The 24801-nt window shown below is 43.5% G+C and overlaps 1 protein-coding gene across 4 annotated transcripts; it reads right to left on the reverse strand.

Annotated features, from left to right (window-relative positions):
- Positions 1-173: 173 nt before the first annotated feature.
- wnk2 (WNK lysine deficient protein kinase 2) lies at positions 174-23201 on the reverse strand. 4 transcript variants are annotated; one of them, XM_035632964.2, is made up of 29 exons: positions 21282-23201; positions 17315-17487; positions 16517-16737; positions 15777-15934; positions 14788-14876; positions 14365-14584; positions 13750-14002; positions 13124-13419; positions 11492-11602; positions 10796-10828; positions 10210-10602; positions 9656-10037; positions 9405-9547; positions 9121-9170; positions 8869-9031; positions 8657-8773; positions 8392-8562; positions 8228-8270; positions 7969-8130; positions 6948-7819; positions 6397-6454; positions 6209-6273; positions 5491-6080; positions 5152-5384; positions 4831-5052; positions 4560-4658; positions 3765-3809; positions 3307-3635; positions 174-2733 (listed from the first exon to the last, which is right to left on the reverse strand). In XM_035632964.2, exons 1-29 carry the CDS (start codon positions 21981-21983, stop codon positions 2479-2481), a joined length of 6648 nt encoding a protein of 2215 aa, XP_035488857.2. In that variant the 5' UTR covers positions 21984-23201; the 3' UTR covers positions 174-2478. The 4 variants fall into 4 exon arrangements, with proteins under 4 accessions (XP_035488857.2, XP_035488858.2, XP_035488859.2 ...); XM_035632965.2 differs by having other exon boundaries at positions 4584-4658; positions 21282-23200; XM_035632966.2 differs by lacking the exon at positions 4560-4658 and having other exon boundaries at positions 21282-23200.
- Positions 23202-24801: the final 1600 nt, after the last annotated feature.

Below are 24801 nucleotides of genomic sequence, written 5' to 3' on the forward strand. Positions count from 1 at the left end.
AAGCAGAAATTGAGCAGATTTTCAATTGCACATTGAACTGCTTGTGTTGAGGGTACAGTCTGTCCACCTTGACACACTTTTCATGCAAACATAGACAACACTGAAAACTTAAAGTGCAAGAGAGAAACAATCTGGCTTTACGTGCTACTGTATACAATACATGACTAATATTGTATGGTTTCAAGCAAAAATGAATTTATTAATTTTCTATCACTGTCTTCAAGTATGTACAGCGTTTCTGAAAGAGTATCGATCTGACGAGGTCAGGAAAGTGTTGGGAAAACAGCTGATGCAGCAGGTAAAAGCAAACAGACAACTACTTTTCATGGCATTAGAGAGATCTAACTACTGTGGAAAGCACAAGGAAAGTAGCTGCTTAGGAAATCTTCACAAGAAAAAAAATGTAATCATGAAAGAAATTGTGCCTTCAGGACAAATATTCAGTTTAAATCAAAATACAGGGTACATTATGTAAACATGGTGGAATTTGCACATAAAGTTCAGTTTACTCACCACAGGGAGCACCACTAAGCCTGTGCAAACTGCTGTCTAATGTGCTGTGGAAAAAAGCAAAATAAAAAAACAAAAAAAACTAAGATGTCTAAAAACTAAAAAGTCAGAATATCCCTGTATCCTTCTCTTGTGAGACCCCAGTAGTGTTGAAGCCTCTTACTAAATGTCTTGATTCCAATTTAATTTTTAAAAAAATGAGATGAGACAGATAAGACACAAATAGTTCAAAATAACAGTATTGTTAAGTTCAGTCTCCGTTTTGAAGAACCTTCTGACTCATTCATATCCATCCTTCCTCTTAACTACATAGTATTTTGCCACTATTTAGTTTTTTCACAGAATACATCAAAACGCTGATGCATTCAACAAGCTATTCTTCAGAGGGGAAGTGGAAGTGTTGCTTTTGAGGCTGTGCTATTGAAATGATTGTAACGGTGATAGTGCAATAGTTTTTGGAGATCTTTGAATTAAGCCAGCCAGAATACATAGGGTTTGCTGTATGAGCCAGATGATTGTGTGGGGCCATCGTCTGATAATCACAATTGACAAAACTTATTCAATATGCAAATAACGTGTGGCCACTCATTGATTCACATTCTTCACGGCCGTGCCTGTAACATCCTTATACCATCAGCATTTATCAAACAACAACCAACCACACAGTAGTCTCTTATGAACCACAAAGGCAACAATATATAAAGCTACAGACTGCATTAGTAGAGGTATGGGATGATCAAGATTTTGACTCGTCTGTCGAGTCCTTCAGCCCTCCTTGTCGTGTGGTTTCAATGACAGTTTCTTCCTCCTGCAGCTCACCACATCCACCTGTGCACATTCAGAATATCAGTGTATTAATGCAGGCTGTGGTGCAGGTGGTAGGGCAATCCCACAAAAAACTATCTTCAGTGAACAAAGAAAAAAGAATCACAGTCAAGATTTTATATAACCTATTGCAGTTTTGGATCTTTTCTTACAATCTTTGATATTTAATGAGCTGCAGCATGGCCAGATTATGCTATGTTCAGTTGCTTAACTAAATATGTTTTAATCCCACATTCATTATTCAAATCACATAATTTACCTTTGAAAGTGAAAAGCATATATATATATATATATATATATATATATATATATATATATATATATATATATATATATATATATATATATATATATATATATATATATATATATATCTAGTGTCTGCTTTGAATCTAAATTCTTTTCTTCGGAAAACTGAAACTGCAATTCAAGGCACTCTCGCAGGTGTTTGTTTCACCTGAAGATGAAGTTCAAGTTCCATCAAATCTCTTAAGGATATTTCAAGCGCTTGTGCTGGAAGCATTTCATCGATGAAAAATGAAATCCGTCCTTGGACAGAGAACAGAGTAAAGCAACCGGTCCTAGTGGCCAGGATGTCAAGTCTTCACAGTGACGGCATGATGGTGGCTAATGAGGTGTTGCATTAAGACACGTAGCTGCAGCACCAACCTACAGGTCACCCAATGTTGTCTGTACAAACACAGGAGCTATGTACAAACAAGAATTCATATATACACACACACGTCAGCTTATCTATAGGAGTGACATGAGCAACACAAACATGAACTATTTACAAAAACAAGGTATGAATGGACAGTACATTATGTACATTCTGTGAGTGGAAACGTATCGTATGTAAGCAATGACAAAAATCTGCACTTTTAAGCCCAACTGAGCTATATACACTGTGCAACTTTGAATGCACTACTACCAATACACCACACACAAAGTTTATGTACTGTGTGGACATGAGGTATGTTGATGCAAATGAAACAAACAACATAAAAATTTGGAATAGAGAGTATGTACATATGGTTACATACATGCTGGTTAAATATATACAGTATATGCACATAAAATTGACTAGAACTATAATGATATTTCTTTTTGGTAATAGAGTCGGAAGAGACAATGCTACTCAGGTTATAGAGTCCTGGCTTTGGGGTCGGGCGGCTGATATGATGGAGCCAGGGTTGGGCTGGGGGCATCTGGGGCAGAGGGCACAACAGGAAAGGCAAAAACTCCTGAAGGGAGAGGGAAGGAGGACAAGGCCCCGAATGGAGCAGGAGAGTAGGGCTGATGATGGGGCCCCGTGATCACCATTGTTGACCCGGGGCTGTCCGGCCATGACAGGGGCAGAGTGCAGGTGTCTGGACCAGAGGTTGTCCATGAAGATACCTGGAGGGATTTCAAAAATTGAGATATTCTGCTAAGCTATATAATTACTAACTGCATTTATAAGATGGAATCATGTAGGTAGATACACAAAACTAATATGTAGAGGGGAAATGCTGCCTGACGACCTTTAGCACATTCAAAACTAACCCTAACCCTAAACCTGTGTGTGTGTGTGTGTGTGTGTGTGTGTGTGTGTGTGTGTGTGTGTGTGTGTGTGTGTGTGTGTGTGTGTGTGTGTGTGTGTGTGCGTGGCCTCATCAATTTCATGTCACTTGTTGCTGTTTGTACTGTGATATAAAATGGTATTTTAATGTAAAGCATGCTATTTGTAATAAAATATGATGAATAAATCTAAAGTCTGCAGTGACCGGAAACTACTGTATTTCTGCCGACTGCTGTTATCTGACGGATTCCTGATCATTTAAGGTATTACTATTGTTATAGTTGACAAATACATTTTGTTTTCTTGTTAATGCATTGTTGTCTTCTGATTGCCAATGCTACTTATTACTGCAAGATTTCCATTCCGCCTTGAACACATATTGGTAAAAAAAAAACTAGCATTACACTCACAAAGGAAGCACTAGCCAGTTGTCTGTGTGTTCGCTGCACGACCTGATCCCACAACTGCTGCCCACTGATGCTCAGAGAGCTGGTTCGTGGCCTGTGGGTGACAATAAGAACCTCCTGGGCCCAGTCGTCCATCAGCCGTTGCAAGTCTTCAGGCAGGTCTTTTTCACTGGCACCCATGGATGCGCCAGTGTATGTGCCTGTCTTGTTGTTGCTGTTATTAGCCTGAGCTTGGGCCAGTCCCATCACTGGCTGATGAGGAGGAGGCGGAGGTGTGGCACCGGTGGGCGGCTGCTGTGATTGATTGAAAGTCCCTGATCCGGCTGCAGACCCTGAGAGGGGACACACACACACACATACACACACACCATTACACCTTGTTTTTTGAGCTGATTGGACAAATACGAACTAAATCGACCTTGAATTAAATTATTTTAGTGAGACACTGTTATTCTACATACTGCTGCCTCGCTCTTTGCCAATACACAGTCGCTTCAGTGTTGACCCTAGAAGACAAAAGGAGACCTTAAACAAATTGTCATTCCCATTAGCAGGTAATATGTTCAATAACCGAGTGCAAAAAAATTGCAAAACAAAGCTGCTGAATGTTGCCACCAAACAAAGAAACTAACTGTAACCAAACTAACAAATGGGAAAAGAAAGTCCCCTAAACCGAGGCTGTACATTTATTATGAAAACCATGCAGGGGGAGCAGGTGTGAACCGTGTTGAAGTACAGAGACAGAGATAGAAAGAGGAAAGAGATGAGAGATTAGAATTTTTGAAAGCAGATTGTTGTGCATGTGGCATGCAAAACTCCACTGCCTAGTAATGTAGGGTGGACAAGCCACAAACATGAATAATAAAAACACTTGAAATGTGAGATTACTATTGTAATAAATCTTGAATATTCAAATGTCAAATATCCAAGACAAAAGGTGCAACAAACAGGAAATGAGTAAATTATATTTATACTATTACTATCTTATTGGGAGATAATTGGGTTCAATCATGATTTAAAAAATGTCAAAAATGTTTACTTCTTGAAAACAAACTTTACCCTTGAGGGGTTTGTAAAGACAGCATCTTTCTGTGCACAAAACAAAATATAAAGGTGAAAAAAGTGATAAGAATGAGCAAAAGAAAATCCAGCAGTGTTGCAGACAAGTTTGGCTTTTCGGTGAGCTAAAAGAAAACCGAGAGAAACTATGGAGAACAAACAAGTGACGGTATGCAGGAAGAGAAAGAGATACAAACAGATAGACAAAGACACAGGCCCACTGAGAAATCTAGCTCGTGGCTTGCTACTGGATTTATAGGTCACTCTCTCAGATGGTTGAGGGTAATTAGACCAGCCTGTAGGGGAGTAAAATCAAAGAGGGAGAAAGACACCAGGGTAAGAGGAGCACATATTGAAAAACCCAACCTTACTAAACAGAACACCACAGACAACTGTTTGTTATAATATCTCTGGTGAATCTAGATATCTTAACAGCGTGCTAAATGTGGATACGTCGCTGGTGGTCACCTTGTCCGGGTGGAGCTTGTGCGCTGGTACCGTCTCCTTGAAGTCCAGCGTAAATATTATCAGAAGACAAAGAGCCCTTGAGGGAACAGGGCTGCTGAGTCTGCACAGGCTCTGAGGTTGAGCTGGGAATGTGGCTCGTGCACGACCGTGGAGTGGGGAAAGACCCTTTGGCTGGAGAGCCATTTAAACTCAATGCAGGCTCACCTGCACCTGCAGCAGCAGCTGGAAACACACACACACACTCGCATCAGAAAGGTATAGCCCTCGCTCTTGCTGTAAATATTCAAAATATAAATCTGGAGATTCTGAAAAGACACTCACAGTTTCTGCTGGAGTCACTCGTTTTGGTTGTAACATTTCTAAATTGTTGAACCAGAGGGCTGAGAAGTTTTCCAGGCTTTAGCTTGTGCTTGGTTGACCTCTTTCTACGGCTGGTATGAGGTGCAGCGTGTGAGAGACCCAGGCCGGAAGGAGGGGCCTTGCCAAGCCGATGATATAGCAGTTCCACTTCTCCCCGCTGATGGGCCTGCAGCTCAGAGATCTCTTTCAGATGTCTGAGGGGAAGGAGGCAGGAGTTTACCGGTCACTCACGAGCTAAATGACAAACTATTTTCATGTAAAGACACCAAATGAGTCTGAAGGTACAATGACTCTGCTTACTTCTCCCTCAGTCTCGTTAGTTCCCTCTTCATGTCAGAATCCTCCATCTCCGAGTCGTTATCACTGCTGCCATAGGCTGAGCCGTGGACGCCTCCATGCCTGCTTGGTGAGTCAGAGCTCTGCACGCTGCTGCTGCGGCCTGAGCGACGGAGGAAGGCCACTGCCCTCTTCATGAGGTCACTTCCTCTGCGCTCAGAGCGAGTATGTTGAGATGGGGTGGCAGGAGCCAGCTTTGCAGGGCTGCTCTCAGCCCCTGAGTCCGAGGAGAGGAAGCGTGCGTGGACCGTGATGTCCACGGGGACCGAGGTCGAGGTCAGGGCACGAGGGAGGGAGCCCCGCTTGGCCATGGAAGGAGGGGTGTCCAGGTAGAAATCAGGCGGGGCAGAGTAGCGGCTGCAGCGTGTTCTCTGTGTAATGTCGTCCTCAGTGCTAACCACAGAGAAACGGCCAATTGTGGTGGAAGTAACCATGGCCTCAGCCTGAACATGGTCCTGACTGTATCTCATAGGGTGTGCCGGTGAGGCAGCGCTGCTCCAGCTTCTTTGTTTCACATCTCGTCTGTTGGCCACTTCCGGAGGTACAGAAATGATCTGCCAAAAAAAAAGCAAAGAACAAACTTGGTATTCACACGGCATCATGATGCTTCTGCAGTAGCGTTGCGGTGGAATTAATCTGAACGTCAGATCTACTTTCCCTCTAAAAAAGCTCCCTCTCGTACCTTAAATCGACCTCTTGTTCCAGAGCAGGAAGCAGAATGAGGAACGTGTCTTCTTGACATGGAAGCTGTGAAAGGTTCCACATCACATCACTGAATACTGTGCCACTGCAGTAGTAAACTAACAGTAAGACCTAAATGAAGATAATGATGCTGGTTGTGTTACATTGAGAAGTGTATGCTGTACATACCACAAACAGCTGAGTCACTCAGTGTGCTCAAACTATCCATCCTCTCTGGAATCTGAGGCTAATAGAGGTGACAGGACGAGATATAGATGAAAAGAGACATGAGAAAACTTTGAACAAACCATTCATTTTATAAATTAATATGGAGGATTGTTGACAAAGATGTCTGACAATATACTGTTTATAGGCAATATATCCAAAGCAAAGTAAAGAGACTGGAGACTAGGCCAATCAATTATGCTTTTTGTGTACTTCAAGCATCAGCACCCTTATTTTCCCATGAATATAAGAAAAATTTGTGATACGTCCATGGAAAAAATACAATTTAAAAAATGACTGAGAGTAATTGTTATGCATAGACCCGTTCTTAACAGCAACTAAATCTAAGTTATTAATATTTACTGATGCTGTAAAGCACACAACTAATGCTAAATACAAAATAAAACATGTCTATATTTTCAACAAATATACAATATACTTACAATACATCTGTCAAAGTATTTTTTGTTATACATATGGTAAAATAACTGTGTCTTAAATGCAATCTTGCTTACCAGCTGTTCTCCGGCCCTGTAGCGTCCCTCCCCCATCGGCCCTGGCGTGCTGTTTCCTGACCCTCCTGTGGCGCTGTCTGGACCAGGAGGAGACTGGATGTACTCGGTGCAGGAGCCTGGTGTCTCTGCAGTGCTGCCTGACGGATACATGGGAGCATATTCCTGGTAGAGCAAGTTCCTTAGTTTCTCGTCCAGTGTTTTTATGGTGCTGTCCACGAAGCCCCCGCGGCCAAGCCGTCCTTCGCCGTCTGACTCACCGGGCCCTGCACCGTGCTGGGATGGCGCTGGGCTCTGGGGTAGTGAGGACACTTTGGATCCTCCCATGCTGGAAAAAGGCTGGTGGAGCACTACAGGCTGCTGCGGCCGCTCGCTTCGTGCTGCGGAGCCGTACGAGACAGACATCGGCTCTTTGGCTGGATCTGGATCCTGTAGTGGAAGTGGGGTGAGAGGAGACCCACCCTGTGAACCGCTCACATCCAGAGATAGTGGCATGACCAGAGGGCAGCAGGGAATCTCTTCAGCCAAAGACACAGGACTTGTCATTTCCGGGATCTGCCGAGTAGCATTGCTCGGGGACACGGGGCCCAGAGGGGATCCCTGTGACTCATCCACTGGGAAAGACGTATGTGGGAATGACGGGGGCAAAGTCTGAGCCCTGGCTGGCCGAGCCTGATGCACACTTGGGTGCACAGAGCTGCCAGCAGGCTCCACTGATGACACCGACTGAAGGGTTGGGGGAGCAGACACAGGAGGGGACAGAGTGGCCAAAAGAAGTGGGTCTGTGTTGGACATTATTGGAGGACTACAGAATCCATACACTTCATAGGAGAAGCCGCCACTTCCACCAGACATTGTAGAAGATGAACCCTCTTCTGCAGGCAGAGGAAACAAAAAACAATAAGCAAAATATATAAAATGAGATTCTAAGCTTCAGAGTCATCAAAAGCACAATGAGAGCTGGAGGATGTCTTTCATTCAGCCGCCACATGGTAGTGCTATTTTTCCACGAATCTGAACTGACCTCTGGATGCAGATGGCCTTGCAGTGCCACTGTCAGCAGGCTGGGTAGTGGTTGAACTCCCAGGAGACTGTGTGGTCGTGCCGTCAGATGGGGTCTCCTGGCTGGATGTGGGTGTCTCTTCTACAGGGCAGATTATGAACCATCTCTTCCCTGTATGAAGAACTGCAAATCCAAGAGTTTAGGAAGTTACCACCACATTCTTACTGGAATTTCCTAGTTTGGGATCATTAAAGTTCATCTATGCTGAAATTTGATTTACCATTCTGCTGATAGACAGGCTGAGGTGCTCCAAGCTGCTGACTCTACAGGGTGATAAATAGATGTAAGCTCACTGAATATGATACTTGCCACTCAATTCATCTCTGTCCACGTCTAATTCTATGTACTGTATAAGCAAGTGTAATGCATCTGTACAGCTCCTACCTCTCCCACTAGCCCCTCAGACATCTGGCCTTGTTGAGGACTGCAGCTCAGGGTGGAGGCCCTTTCGCCCTCTATGTCTTCACTCAGCATGTCCTCAGCTTTATCCACAATGTCCTTTAGCTGGTCAATGAAGATCTCCTTCTCTAACAGCAGGATGAAGCCATTCTCCACCTACAGGCCAACAGTTATAAAGATGTTAAACAAAATCACAAATATAACCAATCGATAACACAAAAACTACAAAACATCGACAGGCCGAACTAACCATGTAAGTGGCAATCTCCTCTGGAGCATCTCCATCCAGATCGAATTTAAATGTCACCATTTTGTGGTTGTGAGTCTCCAGCTGACATTCAACCATTTTATCGCCAGTGTTGCAAACCTTTGGTGTCAGAGGTCACATTTTACAATAAGAAACATTATAATAAAAAATTTTAAAAAGTAACTTAAATTGTCAAAAATTAGACCATGACTCACATTGAGCATGCTGAGTTTGGGTTTGCTGGTCTTTTCTTGCCGAGAACGTGTACGGGCAGACTTGCGGTGGTGTTTCCTGGGTTTTCCGTCGCCCTTCCCCACACTAGCCAAGCTGTCATAGCCATCACTTGTTTCCTTACCAGAGGTCACGTCAGAGTTAAGACTGCAAAAGAAAAGTTGAAAACATTTGATCAGGTTGGTGACACATGTTCATCACATGGGGTTATTACAAAAAGCTGTAAGGACACACACCTGTCATAAGCGTAGTTGGGTAAAGATACTGGTTTGTCCTGAAGCACATCCTGAAAAAATAGGCAGATGCAAAACAAGATGTTGATAAAGGTTTTATTTTACAAAGAATTGATCATTGCAAGAGTATATGAAACTAATATTAATGTTACGGTGTGATATTAGGGTTATCTTAATCTCAGATAGAGAAGGTGTTTTCAGGATGGAGTAAATTCTTTTACATTTGCATACGTGCACAGATCAGTATTACACCTTAAAAACTGTGCAAAATTTTTCTTTATTCCTACCTCTACACTGAACTCTGGTTGATGGGTGTTAGATGCATATGTTGTTTCGAGGTTTTGCTGAGTTGAGACCAGGCTGGCACACTCAGGCAAAGAGACGGCTGTCTGGATGCCAGCAGGCAGCAGAACTGGAGCTTGGACTGAAGCTGCGACAGGAGCCGGAGCAAAAGAGGGGGCAACAGATTTAACTGGGACTGGCATGGTGACAGGTATTGGGGCCAAGACCAAATCTGGGACTGAGTGATGTGGTTTACCGATGACAGAAGCTGTGTCTGGTGCTGTAACTGGGGCTGAGGCAGGAGCTGGTGCTGCTATTGAAACCTGTTTTGGGGCTGAAGTTGGGATTGAAGCTGGAGGTTGAGACATGGCTGGTGGTTGGTTTTGTGCTGAGACCAGTGGTGGAGTTTGTGGCGGTGCTTGGGCTTCAACTTGTACTGTAGTTGAGACTGAGATTGAGGCTGGGGCTGGAACTGGAGATTGAACTGTAGGAGCCACAGTTAAGTCCAGACCAGCTGCAGTAGTTTCTGCATCGACCCTGCTTCCCCAGAGAGGAGTATGACCAGCAGGAAAGACAGGGTGGACTGGAGCCAAAATCTGAACATCTCCCAAATTCGCCTGTGGAACAATCATCTGTACCTGGAAGAAAAAAGCACATTAAGGGAATTGTTCATCAGTCAATACACAAATATTGTTCAGCCCTAATGCCGCCAACTCATGCATTACAACAACGGTTAAGACAGATTACCACCTTAGTACTACAGATTTCCCATGACCAGCCATTGCAGTGATAACTGAGTCAAATATTCACCTGGACAGGCTGGTCAGCCAGTTCCAGCTCAGGGTGGGGGGCGGGGTATGGGGTGGTTCGTACCTGGGAGAGAGGTGAGGGATGGGTGGTATGGGAGCCGCCCTGCTGCTGGGGCAGTGCAGGGGGCATGGTCATGGTAAGAAGCGGGATTGGGAGTGCCACAACGGACATGTGTTGAGGTGTGGACAGAGGGGTCTGAGGGGTGCCAAGAGCAGGTATAGAGGGCATGGCAGCATGAGGGGTCAGAGGAAGGGAGGGACGGTGGGGTGAAGGTGAGAAGTAGGTGCTAGACAGTGAAGGGCCACTGCTGCTGTAGGCAGATGGCAAAGGGGCTGAGGAGAAGGGATATGGCATGTGGCCCCCTGTTTGAACAACAGGATATAGTGAGGGGAACTTGGAAAAAGAAAGAGGGAATATGGATATGCGATGAACAAAGACAACAGATATGTGGCAGATATGTCAGGATGCCTAAGATGAGATCTAGACTGGTCAGCAGGTGACAGGTTAGGAGGGAAATTAAAATATTTGTGTGTATGTTCTGTGTTCGTGTAACCCGAAAGTTAATCATTAACAATGATGGCTCTACCTGGGGCAGGACAGCAGCTGCTTGAAGATGGCACTACAAGGAGAGACAAATGGGAGGGAAACAAAACTATTGAAAAGTCATTCTAACACGCACACATATTTATATAAATATAAAGTAAATGATTGTCGTGCCTGGAGCCCGATGAGTCGATGAACTGGGCCTGCATGTAATCTCAGAATTAAAAAAGGGCCATCGGGTTCACTGCACCTGCCTCACAAACAGATGAACTAAAAACAATATGTTTTTAGAGTGATGGTACCACTAAATTGCCTGTGTATTTGGATGTTTTGGTTGACAACAGCACAATGGATGTCCACAACATAATTAGTATTTTTTGACTTCAAATAAATCAGGGTGGAGTGGCCGGTAGCATACAGTTAGTCATCTTTCCATTCATGCAAAGTCAAAAATCTGCTATCTGGTTTAAATCAGACAGCAATACAAACTTATTAATATTCTACTATACCACTCTACTTCTAATTTCACTAATTCATCTTATGTTATTGTAGTTTTTCCCCCCTATAAACCCTAGGGAAAGCTGGAGTGAGACAGCTTGTCATTGCTGTCTGTTGTTCATACATCAGCAGACTATTTTGCCTAATCTCCCCCGGTCTTTACACAGCGATGGAAACGCAGGTGAACAGCAGTTTGCAGGAACCATTTAGTTCCAGATGTGGCTTTGTTTGCGTGCAGTACCTGCTCCTGGCCGGGCTGCGTCTGCAGAGCGGGGGCTGCGGCTGGGAAGCTCTGTGCTGTCTGTCGACTATGGAGCACAGTGGGAGCTGGCGTAGGTGGAGCAGAAACTGTCTGTCAGAAACAGATGAGAGATGACATGTACTGGATCCTGTTTTTAGACATGACAGCAGAAGATCATCAGGAACAACATTAAAATATTCAGTGTGGTATCAAAGCAGGGGTTATCATATGCAATAATCTAGAAGGATGTTTGCAGCCGGCAAGGTTTAATGACGTAAGATGAAGAGGACCATTAACACCATTAATCTATCTTAAGCCATTCAACCCAGTTCATGTTTGCAGCTGGCAGGATTCAAAAAGCTAAGCAGAAATGGAAAATGGGATCTGCACCATAATCTATCTTCAGCCACCCATTGTGTCCACTGCCATACACTCGACTAGCCTTTCCTGCTACATTCTGACCTTATCAAAAACTAAGACCAGATATTAAAACCCTTATTGTGGATTAAGCAGGAGCAGAGACTGGCTTTTACACTTTGCTATTATCATGCAAACACTGTAGGAGCAAAGCAGCTCGCAGATACAGGAAGCTGCTATGGCAGTATTTAGCCTAAAATAAGTCTCCTTCTCAAACCTACCAGTGGATCCGGTCTGCCTTTGCTGTTATGTGGCAATAACAGTAGATTCCTGTCCAGATTTGGACTACGGAAGAGTGGGACCTCCAGGCTCTGACTTTTGTCTAGATGCTCAAATACTGAAGAGGTAGTACCCCCTCGCACCACATGACTGTGCTTTGGATGATTGAGTGCTCTCTCAGAGAGGGTGGGAGTACTGGTCCTGCGACTGACGATATGATGGAGACAGTGGTTGAGAAGAGTGAGATCTGAACCTTCATACAAATTCCTTGGGAGCACTTGTGAGGGCGGAGAAAGATTTTCACGTGAAGTCAGCGGGGTTGTTAGACTGTTTGACAGTGGGGGAGAGGGTGATGAATAAGAAGGAGGAAGAGTGACTGGACTGGAGCTTGACAGATGCGGAGATGTGGTTGAGCCTGGCTTAGAGACTGAAGGAAACTGAGTGGATGCAGAGAAAGAACATATGGGAGTGCCTCCCAGGGATCCACCTCCCTTCGTCCTATCCCACAGAAGGAGAGACATGCAAGCCTTGCAGTGGCTTTTGGGCTGTGGGCTGCGAGGGACGCTCAGATGCAGCTCTGAGGGAGGTTGTAAATCCAGGGGCAGGAGAGGTGAACTGAAATGACTTGCTGAGTCATGATCAGAGTGTTGATGGGTGGACTGCAGAGGAGACAATACTGATGGATTCTGAGTAGAGCATATGCTGTCTGTTGCCTGCACCGACCTCCCTGTGCTATTTGTTGAACCCAAATCCAATGAAGGACAAAGGAAGGGGCTTGGACTCATTGTCTTAACCAAGGAGGCGCTTCCACGCCTTAAACACGCGGCGCTCTCACCGATGTGCAAGTTGTTATGGCATACAAAGGGATCACTGTTGTGACGCTGATCAGGTATCATTGTAAAAAAGAAAATTGAAATGTTTTGATTAATTCGTTTCAGAAATCAAAAAGAAAATTTACGAAAGTTAGCACAAAAAAAAAAGAAGTGTGTTACTCACTGTTTGAGACTGGTACGTTTGTGCCGCAGTTTGTTGATAAGCCCCAGGATGCAGTTGACCTGTAGTCTGCTGGTAGGCTCCCTGGTGTAAATGTGTGGATGCTTGTGTGTAGTTTTCATGTACGGCCTGTGCTGTGGGTTGCTGGTAGGGCCCCTGGCGCAGCTGAGGGTCAGCCTGTGCAGGAGGACTGTAAATCATCTGAGCTGTGGAAATTGACTCTGGAGGAGACTGGTAGGTCCCATTTTGATGATGGTTTAGATCATCTAATTGCATGATAGAGCTCCCTCCACTGTCAGCTGTAACAGCAGAGTGAAAACGACATTATGATTCAACAAAATGCCCTTTACAGTAAGTACAAATGATGAAGAAGGCTAGAGGAGAAGCATCTCATTAAAATTCAAATGGTGGTTGATGATGTCTCATGCTGACTAATAGGTGTTAGTCAGACACTGAAGTCGTTTTTCTGTTCTTCTCTTAAGTTCATGAAAACTAAGTTAACCATTTCAAGTCATAGTCCATTATCTGTTAAAGGCTGAGTAAGTTATACCAATCTTTACATTTATCACCAGAGACTGAGGTCCTATGCCATATGAAACCTTCATGTGTGATTCTACACAGATTCTCACATGTTGTAGATGTGGTGGCTGGCACAGTGCAGCTCAGGGTCTGCTGCTCCACCTCTTGGTCTTCATAATCGGTTGTAGCTAATGTGGCTCCCTGTGGTACACCGGTACTGGGCACCTGCAGCAGGTTCTGCTGCGTCTCGCCATTTCCTGACGAGACAGTCCGCTCCCTCCTCCATTTGATGAGAGCCACGCGGTCTCGGATTGACTTTCCGACAATCTTCACGTCACAGTCCAGGAAAAACCCTGATTCGACCTAAAGGACACAGGAAAGATGCTAATAAACAAATCAATCTCATATTCTTCCCCCAAATGAAAAAACTTTTGCACAGGCTTGCATGGAAGAACAAAGCCTCCAGTTTCAATCAATACAGTACACACCTCAAGCCTGTCATTACAGACACCACAATACAGACCACTAACCAAATCCCACTTTACATTACACCTAATATACGGGGTCAGAGATTGTGTACTTAGTAAAGAAGACTGTGTTATTACAGGACACTTCAGACTGCATGAACAACCAACAGTATGTAATGGAATGACATGACTGCATAGGTAATAATGCCACATAACAACACCACTAATCACAGGCTAAAACACAAAATACTTGCTTACCATTTCTTGGGCGACAACCTCTGGGACCTCATTCACCAATCCAAAGGTAAACTCAATGGCACCCGTGTCCTTGTATTTTCCTTTCAGCTTTTTAGGATCCTCGACCCACAGCTTTAGAGCAATGGATGATTTCTTCCCATCATCTTCTTCATTGAGCTCCACCCTCACGCCAGTATCCTCGGCAAAGAAGGCATGATTCAAGAGGTCCTTGATGGAGTACCTGCAGGAAATACACAAACACTGAAGATCACAGTGACAGGAAAACTTAATGTTGCACAACATGGAGAAAGTAAACTTTATGTCACATTGCAGGAACAGAAACAAATCAAAACAGTGTTAAGATAAGGATAAACCTATATCTACAGTACATACAAAATGTGTCACAAGCCGTGAAACACTGTCAAAGGTCCAGGGTCCACTTACCTTTCTTCCCATCTGTGACAGATACACTCCCCGATTATTTCCTTAATTTCAGGGTCACTGACTTTACTGTAGCTAGCAGGTTTCACCCCCTGCATAACAAACCAAGAAATGAAAAGTTGAATTCATTAGAAATAAAAAAAGAAAGAACATCATCGCTCAATTCAATACACTCAATAATTTTGCTACAGCCATACTCGCTATCTAGCATGACCAGTTGCTTTGGTGGCTATAATGTGAGCAAACTTGAGGAACAATTTTACATTTCTGAGTTAGATGAATCTTCTCCACTTGTACTAATAATGTTATATTTTGCATTTTTTAAAATTTGGCGGCAAACTAGATAAATATTTTACCTTGATTAAGGGTATTGGACAGGTGTCATATTTTAACATTTTAAGCACTGCCTGTAATGAGTAGACACGGTTGTGGTGGGCCCGATCACTAAGATCGATGAATGGGCCTACCTACAGGAGGTGTCAGACCTGAATGTCAATTAGCCATATGTAAATTAGCCATAACTTAATCATAATCTAACTATAACTTCTGCTAAAACTTTTATTGTATTTTATTGTATTTTATTTTATTCCATTGCACTGCATTTTATTTATATTTTTGAATTTGAGCACAGTAGTACAGTACATGTCACAAAAACATTTCACTGCGCATCCTATATGAGTACGTGACAAATAAAACTCTTTGAATCTGGAATCTTTGAATCTTGAGTCAACTGAAAATATGGGATGAACTGAAAATAACCATTTGTTACAACCTTGTCTCCCAGTCCCTCACATTAATTGATTACCTTGATAAAACAAAAATGTTAAAAACAATCAAACTGCTTAGAAAATAGAAAAAAACATACATATAGTTCCAAGACATAAGAATTAAGAGTAATTTAGTAGAAAACAGCCCTAGGACTATTTACAATACCAACTTGAAACAGTTGTCGCAGCAAAGGCAGCATGAAACAGTACTGAACGTGAACTCACACTGGTGACTTTACGGTAGATCTGTGCAGCATTTTGACACTCGGAGTAGGGGTATTCTGAAGTGGCCATCTCCAACATGCACATCCCAAAGGCATAGACATCCACAGCTTCATCATAGTGCTCCTCATACATCTCTGGGGCCATGAACTCTGGAGTGCCTGGAGGAATAATGCAAAAGATGATGATGAACTATGCACTCACATGAGGTTATCAGTTTCATCCTATTTCACAGGGATCAATACCAGTGTCAAGGACTGTAATTCAACACAGCTGCCAAATCATGGTCCCAATACTTTTCTAGTTGCTCAAATGACAGACGAGAGAATTATCAGGAAAGGATAAAATAATGCAAATGTTGGATTTTCCTTTGCAACTTGAACACGATAATATGAAATTACTGTTTAACAAAAACATGTTTCATGCTGGTTAAAATCTTCCGGCCAAGTGAAATGGTTCCTCTACAAAGAAGCATTCTCTCTTGCTACCTGGTAAATCCACCGTTATAATAAAAATCTTCAAAGTGCAAGTGCACCTGGTTATTAAAGTGAATGGGAGATGGCAAGGTTTATTGCATGTTAGGACAAAAATACACCAATGTTTAATGAAGAGACAAAGTAAATTAAGGGACAAAAGTCCAACCCTTTTCATCAGGTGACCAAATCATGAAACCAAAAGAGTGCTCATTTTATTCTGTATCTGCTGTCAGTGCAATTGGTTTTGCCAAATTGCTGATGACTAACCAATAACACTTTTAGCGAAGGAGGCCCTCTTTAGTGTTGCCAGGCCCAGGTCTCCGATCTTGACAGAGCCTGTGGGGCCAGTGATGAAGATGTTGTCGCATTTGAGGTCTCTATGGATGATTGGAGGAGTCCTTGTGTGGAGAAAGTGGAGGCCTTTGAGAATCTGTCTGCACCAGCTCCTAAGAACTTTAGGTTTCATCACCTTGAAGCGCTTCAGATACCTGTAGGAAAATGAATATACCATTACCATGTTAGAGATGTTCCAGTCGACAAAGGAATTTTCTAAACACAATTTAAAAGTTAATTGGCAAAGTGACATGTCAAGGTCTGCCCCCCGTTAAATACTGTGATGTTATAATGTTTCAAATTAATTGTTTCTGTATTTGATTTCACTAAGCATCAGCTGAAAACACAAATTTAATATGACTCTGTTTATTCTATTCTCAAACTAATCTCCTAATTTTTGCTACCTAAAACATTTTCCAATTGTGTTGCCCACATTGTATTTTGAAAAATAGATTATGTTAATTAATTTGGTTTTCAGTGAGAAAACTAAAATCCCAACTGTTCATTTTGTACAACATGAACAATATCTTGGAATTGCATTCTCCACACAGTCTAGCATTAGATTTACTGTAATGGCATCATTCATTTGGTATGAAACTTGATAAACATGACGCAGACAGTCTAATGGTCATAACAGTAAGGTTGTTTTGAGCAGAACAAGAATTCTCAAACATATCAATAAAGATAGTTGTGTAAAATGCTTTCCTTGCGTATTTTCATATTGACTCTTACGTTTTTAGTGTCCCTGAGGTCATTAGCTCTGTCACCAGAACGATACACTTCTTCCCTTTCACCGGTGATTCCCAGAAGTCATAAAATCGCACAATATTGGGATGCTGGAGAGCCTTCAACATCTCAGCCTCCTCTTTGAACCTCTGTCTCTCAACTTTAGACAGCTTCCGTTCCTGGAGAAAATGGAGAAAGACAATTTAATCTTTAAAGATTAGAAATCGTGAATTCCAAATTCGCCAACCCTTTTTTTCAGTATTCTGGAACCTGATCAGAGAACAAGCAACAGCAGTTTGTCCAATTTGACAAGATTTGGGGGTGGTGGAGGAGGAAGGAGTTGAATCATTATCATTTTGAGTTTGTTTGTTGTATGAAATGGTAACTGAAGACATACAATTCCCTGTGAACATCATTTAAATATTGCTTCAGGAGAGGAATGCTGTCAGAATTGCCCGTGCATCATGTTTAGAGTGAATACAACACTTGTATTTTGAGTGGGAGGACATGGGGGCCTGAACCATTTACTCTTTTTGTCACCACTGTGTATAAAACACACAGCAGTAAAACCCCTCATACCTATAAGCAGACTCCTGATTATATTTTCAGAAGACTATTGACTCAAAGCCTCATTTAATCAGGTGTTGTATTAAAAAACAGACGCATCTGTCATGACTGATTAACATCAAATTAAATTGCATTTTCAGTCTGTACATTTAATTGCTGCTGCTGGTTAAAATATAATAAAATGACAAGATGTAGATAATAGTCCAATACATGAAGAAAAACTATTTTTATAAGAATTCTGTGCACAGTTGGTCAAATTCTAAATCGTGCATCTTTGGGTGTACAAGTCAGAGGGAATCTGTATATGCTGGATCAATATTTTGGCCCCTGCCTTCCCTGAACTGTTGTATAAATAGTAAAACAGCTGACGGCGAACATCATCTACATTTCTGTTTCTCTCCAGTCAGCATCGCAGATACAACCCAACGGCCTTATTGCTACATGACCTCCAGATTTTCTCGCCCGGTCTTTCATAGACATATTTTACTTGGAACAATGACAGTGCATTTAATGTTTACAGTGTCTTGGATGAACAATAATCTATTGTACATCTCTTGACATTGATTATTGACAGAAGCTAGGGAATCAGTTTTTATTGACAGCTCATTTTGGATTCTGCAGTGCAAAACTTAATGCATTTTTGATTACGTGACGTATTGTAAAGGATAAGGCTCCTGCTTTAGCTACCGTCATATTCTTAGAGATTAAATAAAATGTTTTGGACTTCGCTCTGTCTCTCTGTCCTTATTTACCTATTTTCTTGGCAGTTTCCAAACAGATTATTACAGATGCTATGCAGAGGTCTAAGCAGGGCGTGGCACTTATGACAGAATTACTGAGACTTCGCTGTGCACAATAAAAGCGGGGTTAAAAACATGTCAGCAGCACTTCTATTTGTGTCTAATGGAGTGTGGAGCGGTCAGGACATTACACTGCAATTCTTATAAATATAAAACTCTTGCTTTGCCTTGTATCCAATACCACATCTGCCCTCAGCTGAACCCCCCCCTTTTCCTCTCTCCTCTCTCCCTGTCTTGGTGCAGAGAGCTGTGTCAGCAGGACTCACTCTCCAGACACATCTGTGCGGTAATACCACAGGGGTATAAACCCATGTTTAGTATTCATTAATATTAAGCTACCAAACAAGACAAATAATAATGTACATGAGACACAGATCTCAAAGTGGTAAAGTGTTTTGGCATTTAACTAAATCATGCTGCGTGATTTAAGTCAATTTTGGGTAAACAACTTGCTCAGCAGATGTTTGATCATAATTTAGTGGATGAATAATCTAGCTGTTGGTCCCGCTCAACACCAGACACCAGCAAATCTGATTTCTCTGAATCTTTTTATGAGCATCCAGGTTTTTGCAGTCTCATTCTTAGTCGTCGTCCCCCACACACACACACACACACACACACACACACACACACACACACACACACACACACACACACACACACACACACACACACACACACACACACACACACACACACACACACACACACACACACACACACACACACACACACACACACACACACACACACACACACACACAAACACAAACAGCACAGAACAGAACAAACAGGCACAGAAGCTGTGAAGGGCAAGGCCTCACGTCCTGGGACAGAATGTTTGAATCATCACTAGAGCTCCCATAAGAAGCTGACGCCACACACAGATGCGCGCGCGCACACACACACACACACACACATATTGCACTTGTTGCAGAGATCATAATACATGATACAGGCCTTTCCTGGTCGACAGTGGTTGGTATCCCATGACAAGAAATACAGAAATAAAACTTTAGGTGCACTTTCTTTTCCATAATGAGCAACACTACTTAACTATAGGGAACCTGGGCTAAACCTGGAATTTCACCCCTACTTTACATTACCCTTGGCCTTTCAGGACAGTCGTATCCACTGCATGGGAGACATGCAGCAAATGGCTAGATCACCCTGTGCACAATTACTTGGGAGCTGACTTAAATCCAATAAATCAGGCTGCAGGCCATGCCACACAAACGCTACTCTTACTGTGATAATTAAAGGATAATTATAGGTTGTCTAAATTGTGTTAAGGTGCAGAATCAGCCTGAGACAGCTTGACTGATGTTTTTGGATGCTACGAAATGTGCTAGTGCATTGACTAACACAAAACAGTATAGTTTTGGGGAGTTTTCTGGGATAGTCTTTTTTATATGCTTAAGGCTATACAGTGTGAACATGTCTTTTCAGAAATTTGTAATAAAAGAAAGTAGGTTATTTAACAACTTCTTAGGACAGAGTAATAAACTTATAGCAAAGATGTGAATTTTCAGTTAAAACCTAAACTTTAAAAAGGACAGGGAGCCTGGTTTAATTGAAATCACAGCTATAATGGTGTCCACAGTGTACTCTGTTAAAAAAAGAAACAGGTGACTGTGCCGTTGTTTTACTGGAGAATAAAGGTAGTTGTCTTAGCAGCAGTATAATACTTCATTTAGTGTTAACAAATGAAACCTCCTCACAGTAATTTACTCCGGACCGACGGCAAACGCTTGTTTCATTGTCAGCCCTGAGAGGTCAGCACTGTCTACAGGTCTGCCTCCAGGCTAATCTGTATATCACATGAATATTATCTAAACTAATCATTAGATTACCACATACAGAGATTAGTGATACAGCAAGCTGTCGCTGCAGTGAAGCTAGGTGTTTTCTGTGTATCAGCCGCTGCTAAAGTACTTTTTTAATCATCTTCTTCAACTAACATTGTGTAATAGGCCTGAATACTGGAGCCGAATGCATTCGATTCAAATCGTGTCTAGGAATTATCAGAAGATAGGGGGAATAGAGACACTATTATGTCTTTGTAAGAAAAAATATTTTGTTGTCATCCACTTTCCAGACATTTTTTGATTATTTTAGATTAACATAATATAAGTGTGTCCGCCGTAAATGTGGATGACTCAAAACTGAATGGTGACAATGTTTAAGATGAGAATAACGTAAAAGTACATAACAAAAAGGACAATTTTTTCCCTCGAGCTGAAATGGTTGTCATACATTAGAGGATAACTCTGATTGACACATGGCGAAGAAAAAGGGCCACAAATACACAAAATATGCTGACAACCATCCAAAGACGCTGGCCCGAGAGGCTGTTAGACTATTTTCATTATACATATCATTATTACCTTTTCACAGTTTCAACTACAAATGCATGAAGTTAGAGTTGCCCCCTCCATAAAGTCCCCAAATTGTCCCCTAGACCAAATGTGACCAGTAGGCCCCCGGGGTGCACACTCCCTGAAGACCTTCCGTGTCTTTTACACAAGCCAACTACAACCAATGCTATTGTAAATCAGGATGTCATCAGCTGTGTGATATTGAACTCGAATGATCCGTGAACCCACCTGGAGTTCACACCACGCCACCTCGACCCAGGTGTCAGTGTCAAGACCCTTGTAGACCGTCTTGAAGGACCCTCTGCCCAGCTCAATGTCAAACTTGAGGAAGCGCCCCCCGGGTGAGGTGGACACCGCCTTCGTGCCGGGCTCCTCTTCGTTCTCGTCACTTCCTGCTTTGCCCGCGACATCTGGGGGCACGACCTCGACCTCGACCTCGGGCTCGACCTCGGGCTCCGGCTCCGGCTCCCTTCCCTCTGCCTTCCCCTCGTGCGCGCTCACGCGCTCCGTGGCGCGCTCCTCCAGCTCCGCCCGGCTCTCCGTGCCGGACGTCTCCTGCAGGCCCGGCCGGCCTCCGTGACGCCCCCGGCTGCGAGTCCGGTCCACGATGGTCCGCAGGTCAATGTTGAGCACCGCGCTGCTGTTGGCGCACTCCGGCGTGGTGTCCACCGGCTGCTCCTCCGCGTCGGACACCCACAGGCTCCTCCGGATGAACCTCTGGCGGATGAGCCCCTGGTAGTCGGTGGGGGGATACATGCTGGGGTCGCTGGCCCCCCGCGGGGCTGCGTTCTGTACGTTGACATTGTGGTCCGTGCCGTTTTCACAAATAGACCTGCAGGCATTTGCATTGACGTCCGAGTCTAAATTTGGCTCTGAGGAAAATGTGGATCCCAGTGGCGGGTCTTTGCTTGGGTCGTCCACCGACTCCATGCCCGGCAGATTGTTTCACACTCACCGGCGACAGGGAGGATGATGAGCATGCTCCTCTCCCGGGTGGGCCAGTTTTGCTGCCTACCTGCAACAGCCTCCTCGCAGGCAGTGACGCAGTTCGCCGACGCAGGGTGGACGGCCTCACGCCTTGGGTTTGTTCAGCACACTAAGCATCCCGATGAATCGCCAAGCGGGGAGGCTGCGCGCCAGGATGCCGCCTCTCACCTTGCTGCAGTACAGCACTGAGCGTTTCAAGTTAAGCCTGACGTTGTCATTGCCAGTTCAACCTATGAGCTCACGAAGACACATTTTTGTCCTCTCTCTCCGCGTTGCATAAGGTCCTCTCCCCGGCGCATACTGAAAGAAAGCATGTGATTTCTCCCGCAGACAGGTCCCTGGCCTTCGGCGGACAGGGCCAGGGTGTTTATGCTGTGCCACGTATTAATCCCTCCAGAGACGCATCACGGGACGTCCAAGTGCGCAGCTGTCATCCCCCGAACGCCCGTCGACCCTCCGGCTGGTGCGAAGACAGCAGGTGTTTCGGGTGAAACCCTGAATCGGCTCCCCAAAAAAGGTGTCCTCAGCATCTCCGCATTGTCTGTTCAACCATCCGCACTCAGCTGCCGTTCCTGTCGTCGTCCTGTCGGGTGAGCGCAGGGTGGACACGGAGCGCTTATCAGATTACGCTCACTGCGCCACGGTTCCCCTCAGTTCCTCGTCGGCGCGTCTCTCGTCTTCGAAAATTTCGGCTCATCGAGGTGTAGGGGCAACTGGGGTATATTTCACGGCACGACCCACGCCCCTAGCAACAACGCGGAGGCCTATCCAATAAGTCGGCACGCTGCTGGGCGACACCCTCAGCCTCCCCTGCGCACGGCTGTGTGGACCACGGCACCTTCCGCCCTCACGGTGACGCGCCGCGCCTCCAATGGGAGACGGACGAGGCCGGTAAATGTGCAGGACTAGCGGATCGAATAAACCGGACTAGAATCGCAATGCCATTCCACGAGGAGCCCTTGCCGAGAGGCGGGCTGTCTACGAATTATTCCACAATGATTTTTTTTAACACAATCGCATCATCTGGCTGTCAGCATCCTTTTCCTAGTCTTTTGTATTCATGCACACTGTAATTGTAAAAGTGTTAAACATTTGACACCGAGGCTTTATTTTTAATGCTACTTCATGCTGACAGAAAATGTTTTTTATATCCATTATATATACTTTTTAAATTATTGTATCGTTATATTAGACATACGTGATACAGTGAAGTGAAAAGTGATTATTAAATCTAAATATGTTTGCAGTCATTTCCTCTCACTATTGCCTCATTTGTACAAAAGCCACTTAAAATACATTTGAAAGATATACTGTTTCTGGTTTTGGAACTAAGGCTAATGCAAAGGTCAGAGATGATGTAAGGGGGCATATTGGGGTAGTGGTAAAGTTATTTTATTTTTTAATTTCAAGTGAGCGTAAAGTAAAGCAAAGCGTTGCAAAGACCCTTAACATTACCACAAGGATAAACCTGAAGGGATTTGTTTTGAAGTTTATTGGATGAGCAGCTTTGAGACAGAAACCTATCAAGATCACCGGGGAAACCAGTTTGTGGCTGGGATCAGGTTTATTGGGGGGTCAGTTTACAATGAGACACCATGAATGTGTCTGACCTGATCCTATTCACTGGCTCTCATTTCATGGTCCCACATGGCCACATGTGTTTCTTTGGATAAAGGTCCTAGCTGGGTCTAGAGATCAACCTGCTGTTGCTTTGACAACTTTGATTGTGGTATAAAAAAGCTTGTAATAATTTCAGTTTAGTAACACGTGTATAGCAACATTACCACCTAACTGCTGAAGGGTTTAATGTGATGCAAAAGCAACAAGCACTCTGGAATCTGGATGAGTCGCTTTTCCCATAAAGGCCCTTGGATAATTGTTGTAAAAGTGAATATCATCTTAAAATTTAAGAATTTGTCTTACAATATTGTCCATGTAAGATTCAACAAACCTATTTACTGTGTTTACTTTGTTCTGCTTCATCAAATTAGTTTTAGGCTAAATTATCAAAGAGCACAGCTGTCCTGGTGCCCTGGACCCCCAGGGGTTCACGGAAAAAAGGAAAAATGCTTACCAACTTAAAGAAAATACTTTAACTGGTAACAGACATAACAGATTTTTTTTAATTAAAGTTTTTAATTGTCTTAACTTGTTACCTTCACAACTTGAAGTTGAATGAACTTAATTAGTTTGTCTGTTATGAATTGAGTTAATTTTTGAATTTGGTAAACACTCTTCTTTTGTCAGTGTAAGTTATATTACTAAACATGACGCCATCCATTGGTTTTGCGACCTGCAGTTTTGAGGCCTTGACTTGAGCATTTTTGACCAGCTCCATCTTGGGTTTTTTTAGAACTGGACCTAGGATCTGGGGGTGGGTCTGACCGAAAGCTCGTCCACTGCCCGCCCACCTACACCTACACCCATGCACTAATTGGACGGTACTGACTGTCAATCACGCTGCATCCCCACTCCAATGCATACTAAGTAATAAACATTTATTGGAAAGATAAGCCCCTTGAGATGAGCCATCTCGTTTTCAAGGGGGCTCCTTATACGGTGCTTTATTGTCTATTTTACTCTAAATGAGACCACAATATACAAAATTAACATCATGCTGTAATGGACAAGACTTAACACTAGCGATTGAAACCATAAACTTCTCAGGAAACTAGAAATCAAGTAAGAAATAGGGTCAATTTCCTCATAGACTTCAACAGAAAACTGACCTTTCTTTTGCAAACAGTGGAGTCGCCCTCTG

The sequence above is a fragment of the Scophthalmus maximus genome, chromosome 6 (assembly GCF_022379125.1).
Source record: "Scophthalmus maximus strain ysfricsl-2021 chromosome 6, ASM2237912v1, whole genome shotgun sequence".
Lineage (NCBI taxonomy): Eukaryota > Metazoa > Chordata > Actinopteri > Pleuronectiformes > Scophthalmidae > Scophthalmus > Scophthalmus maximus.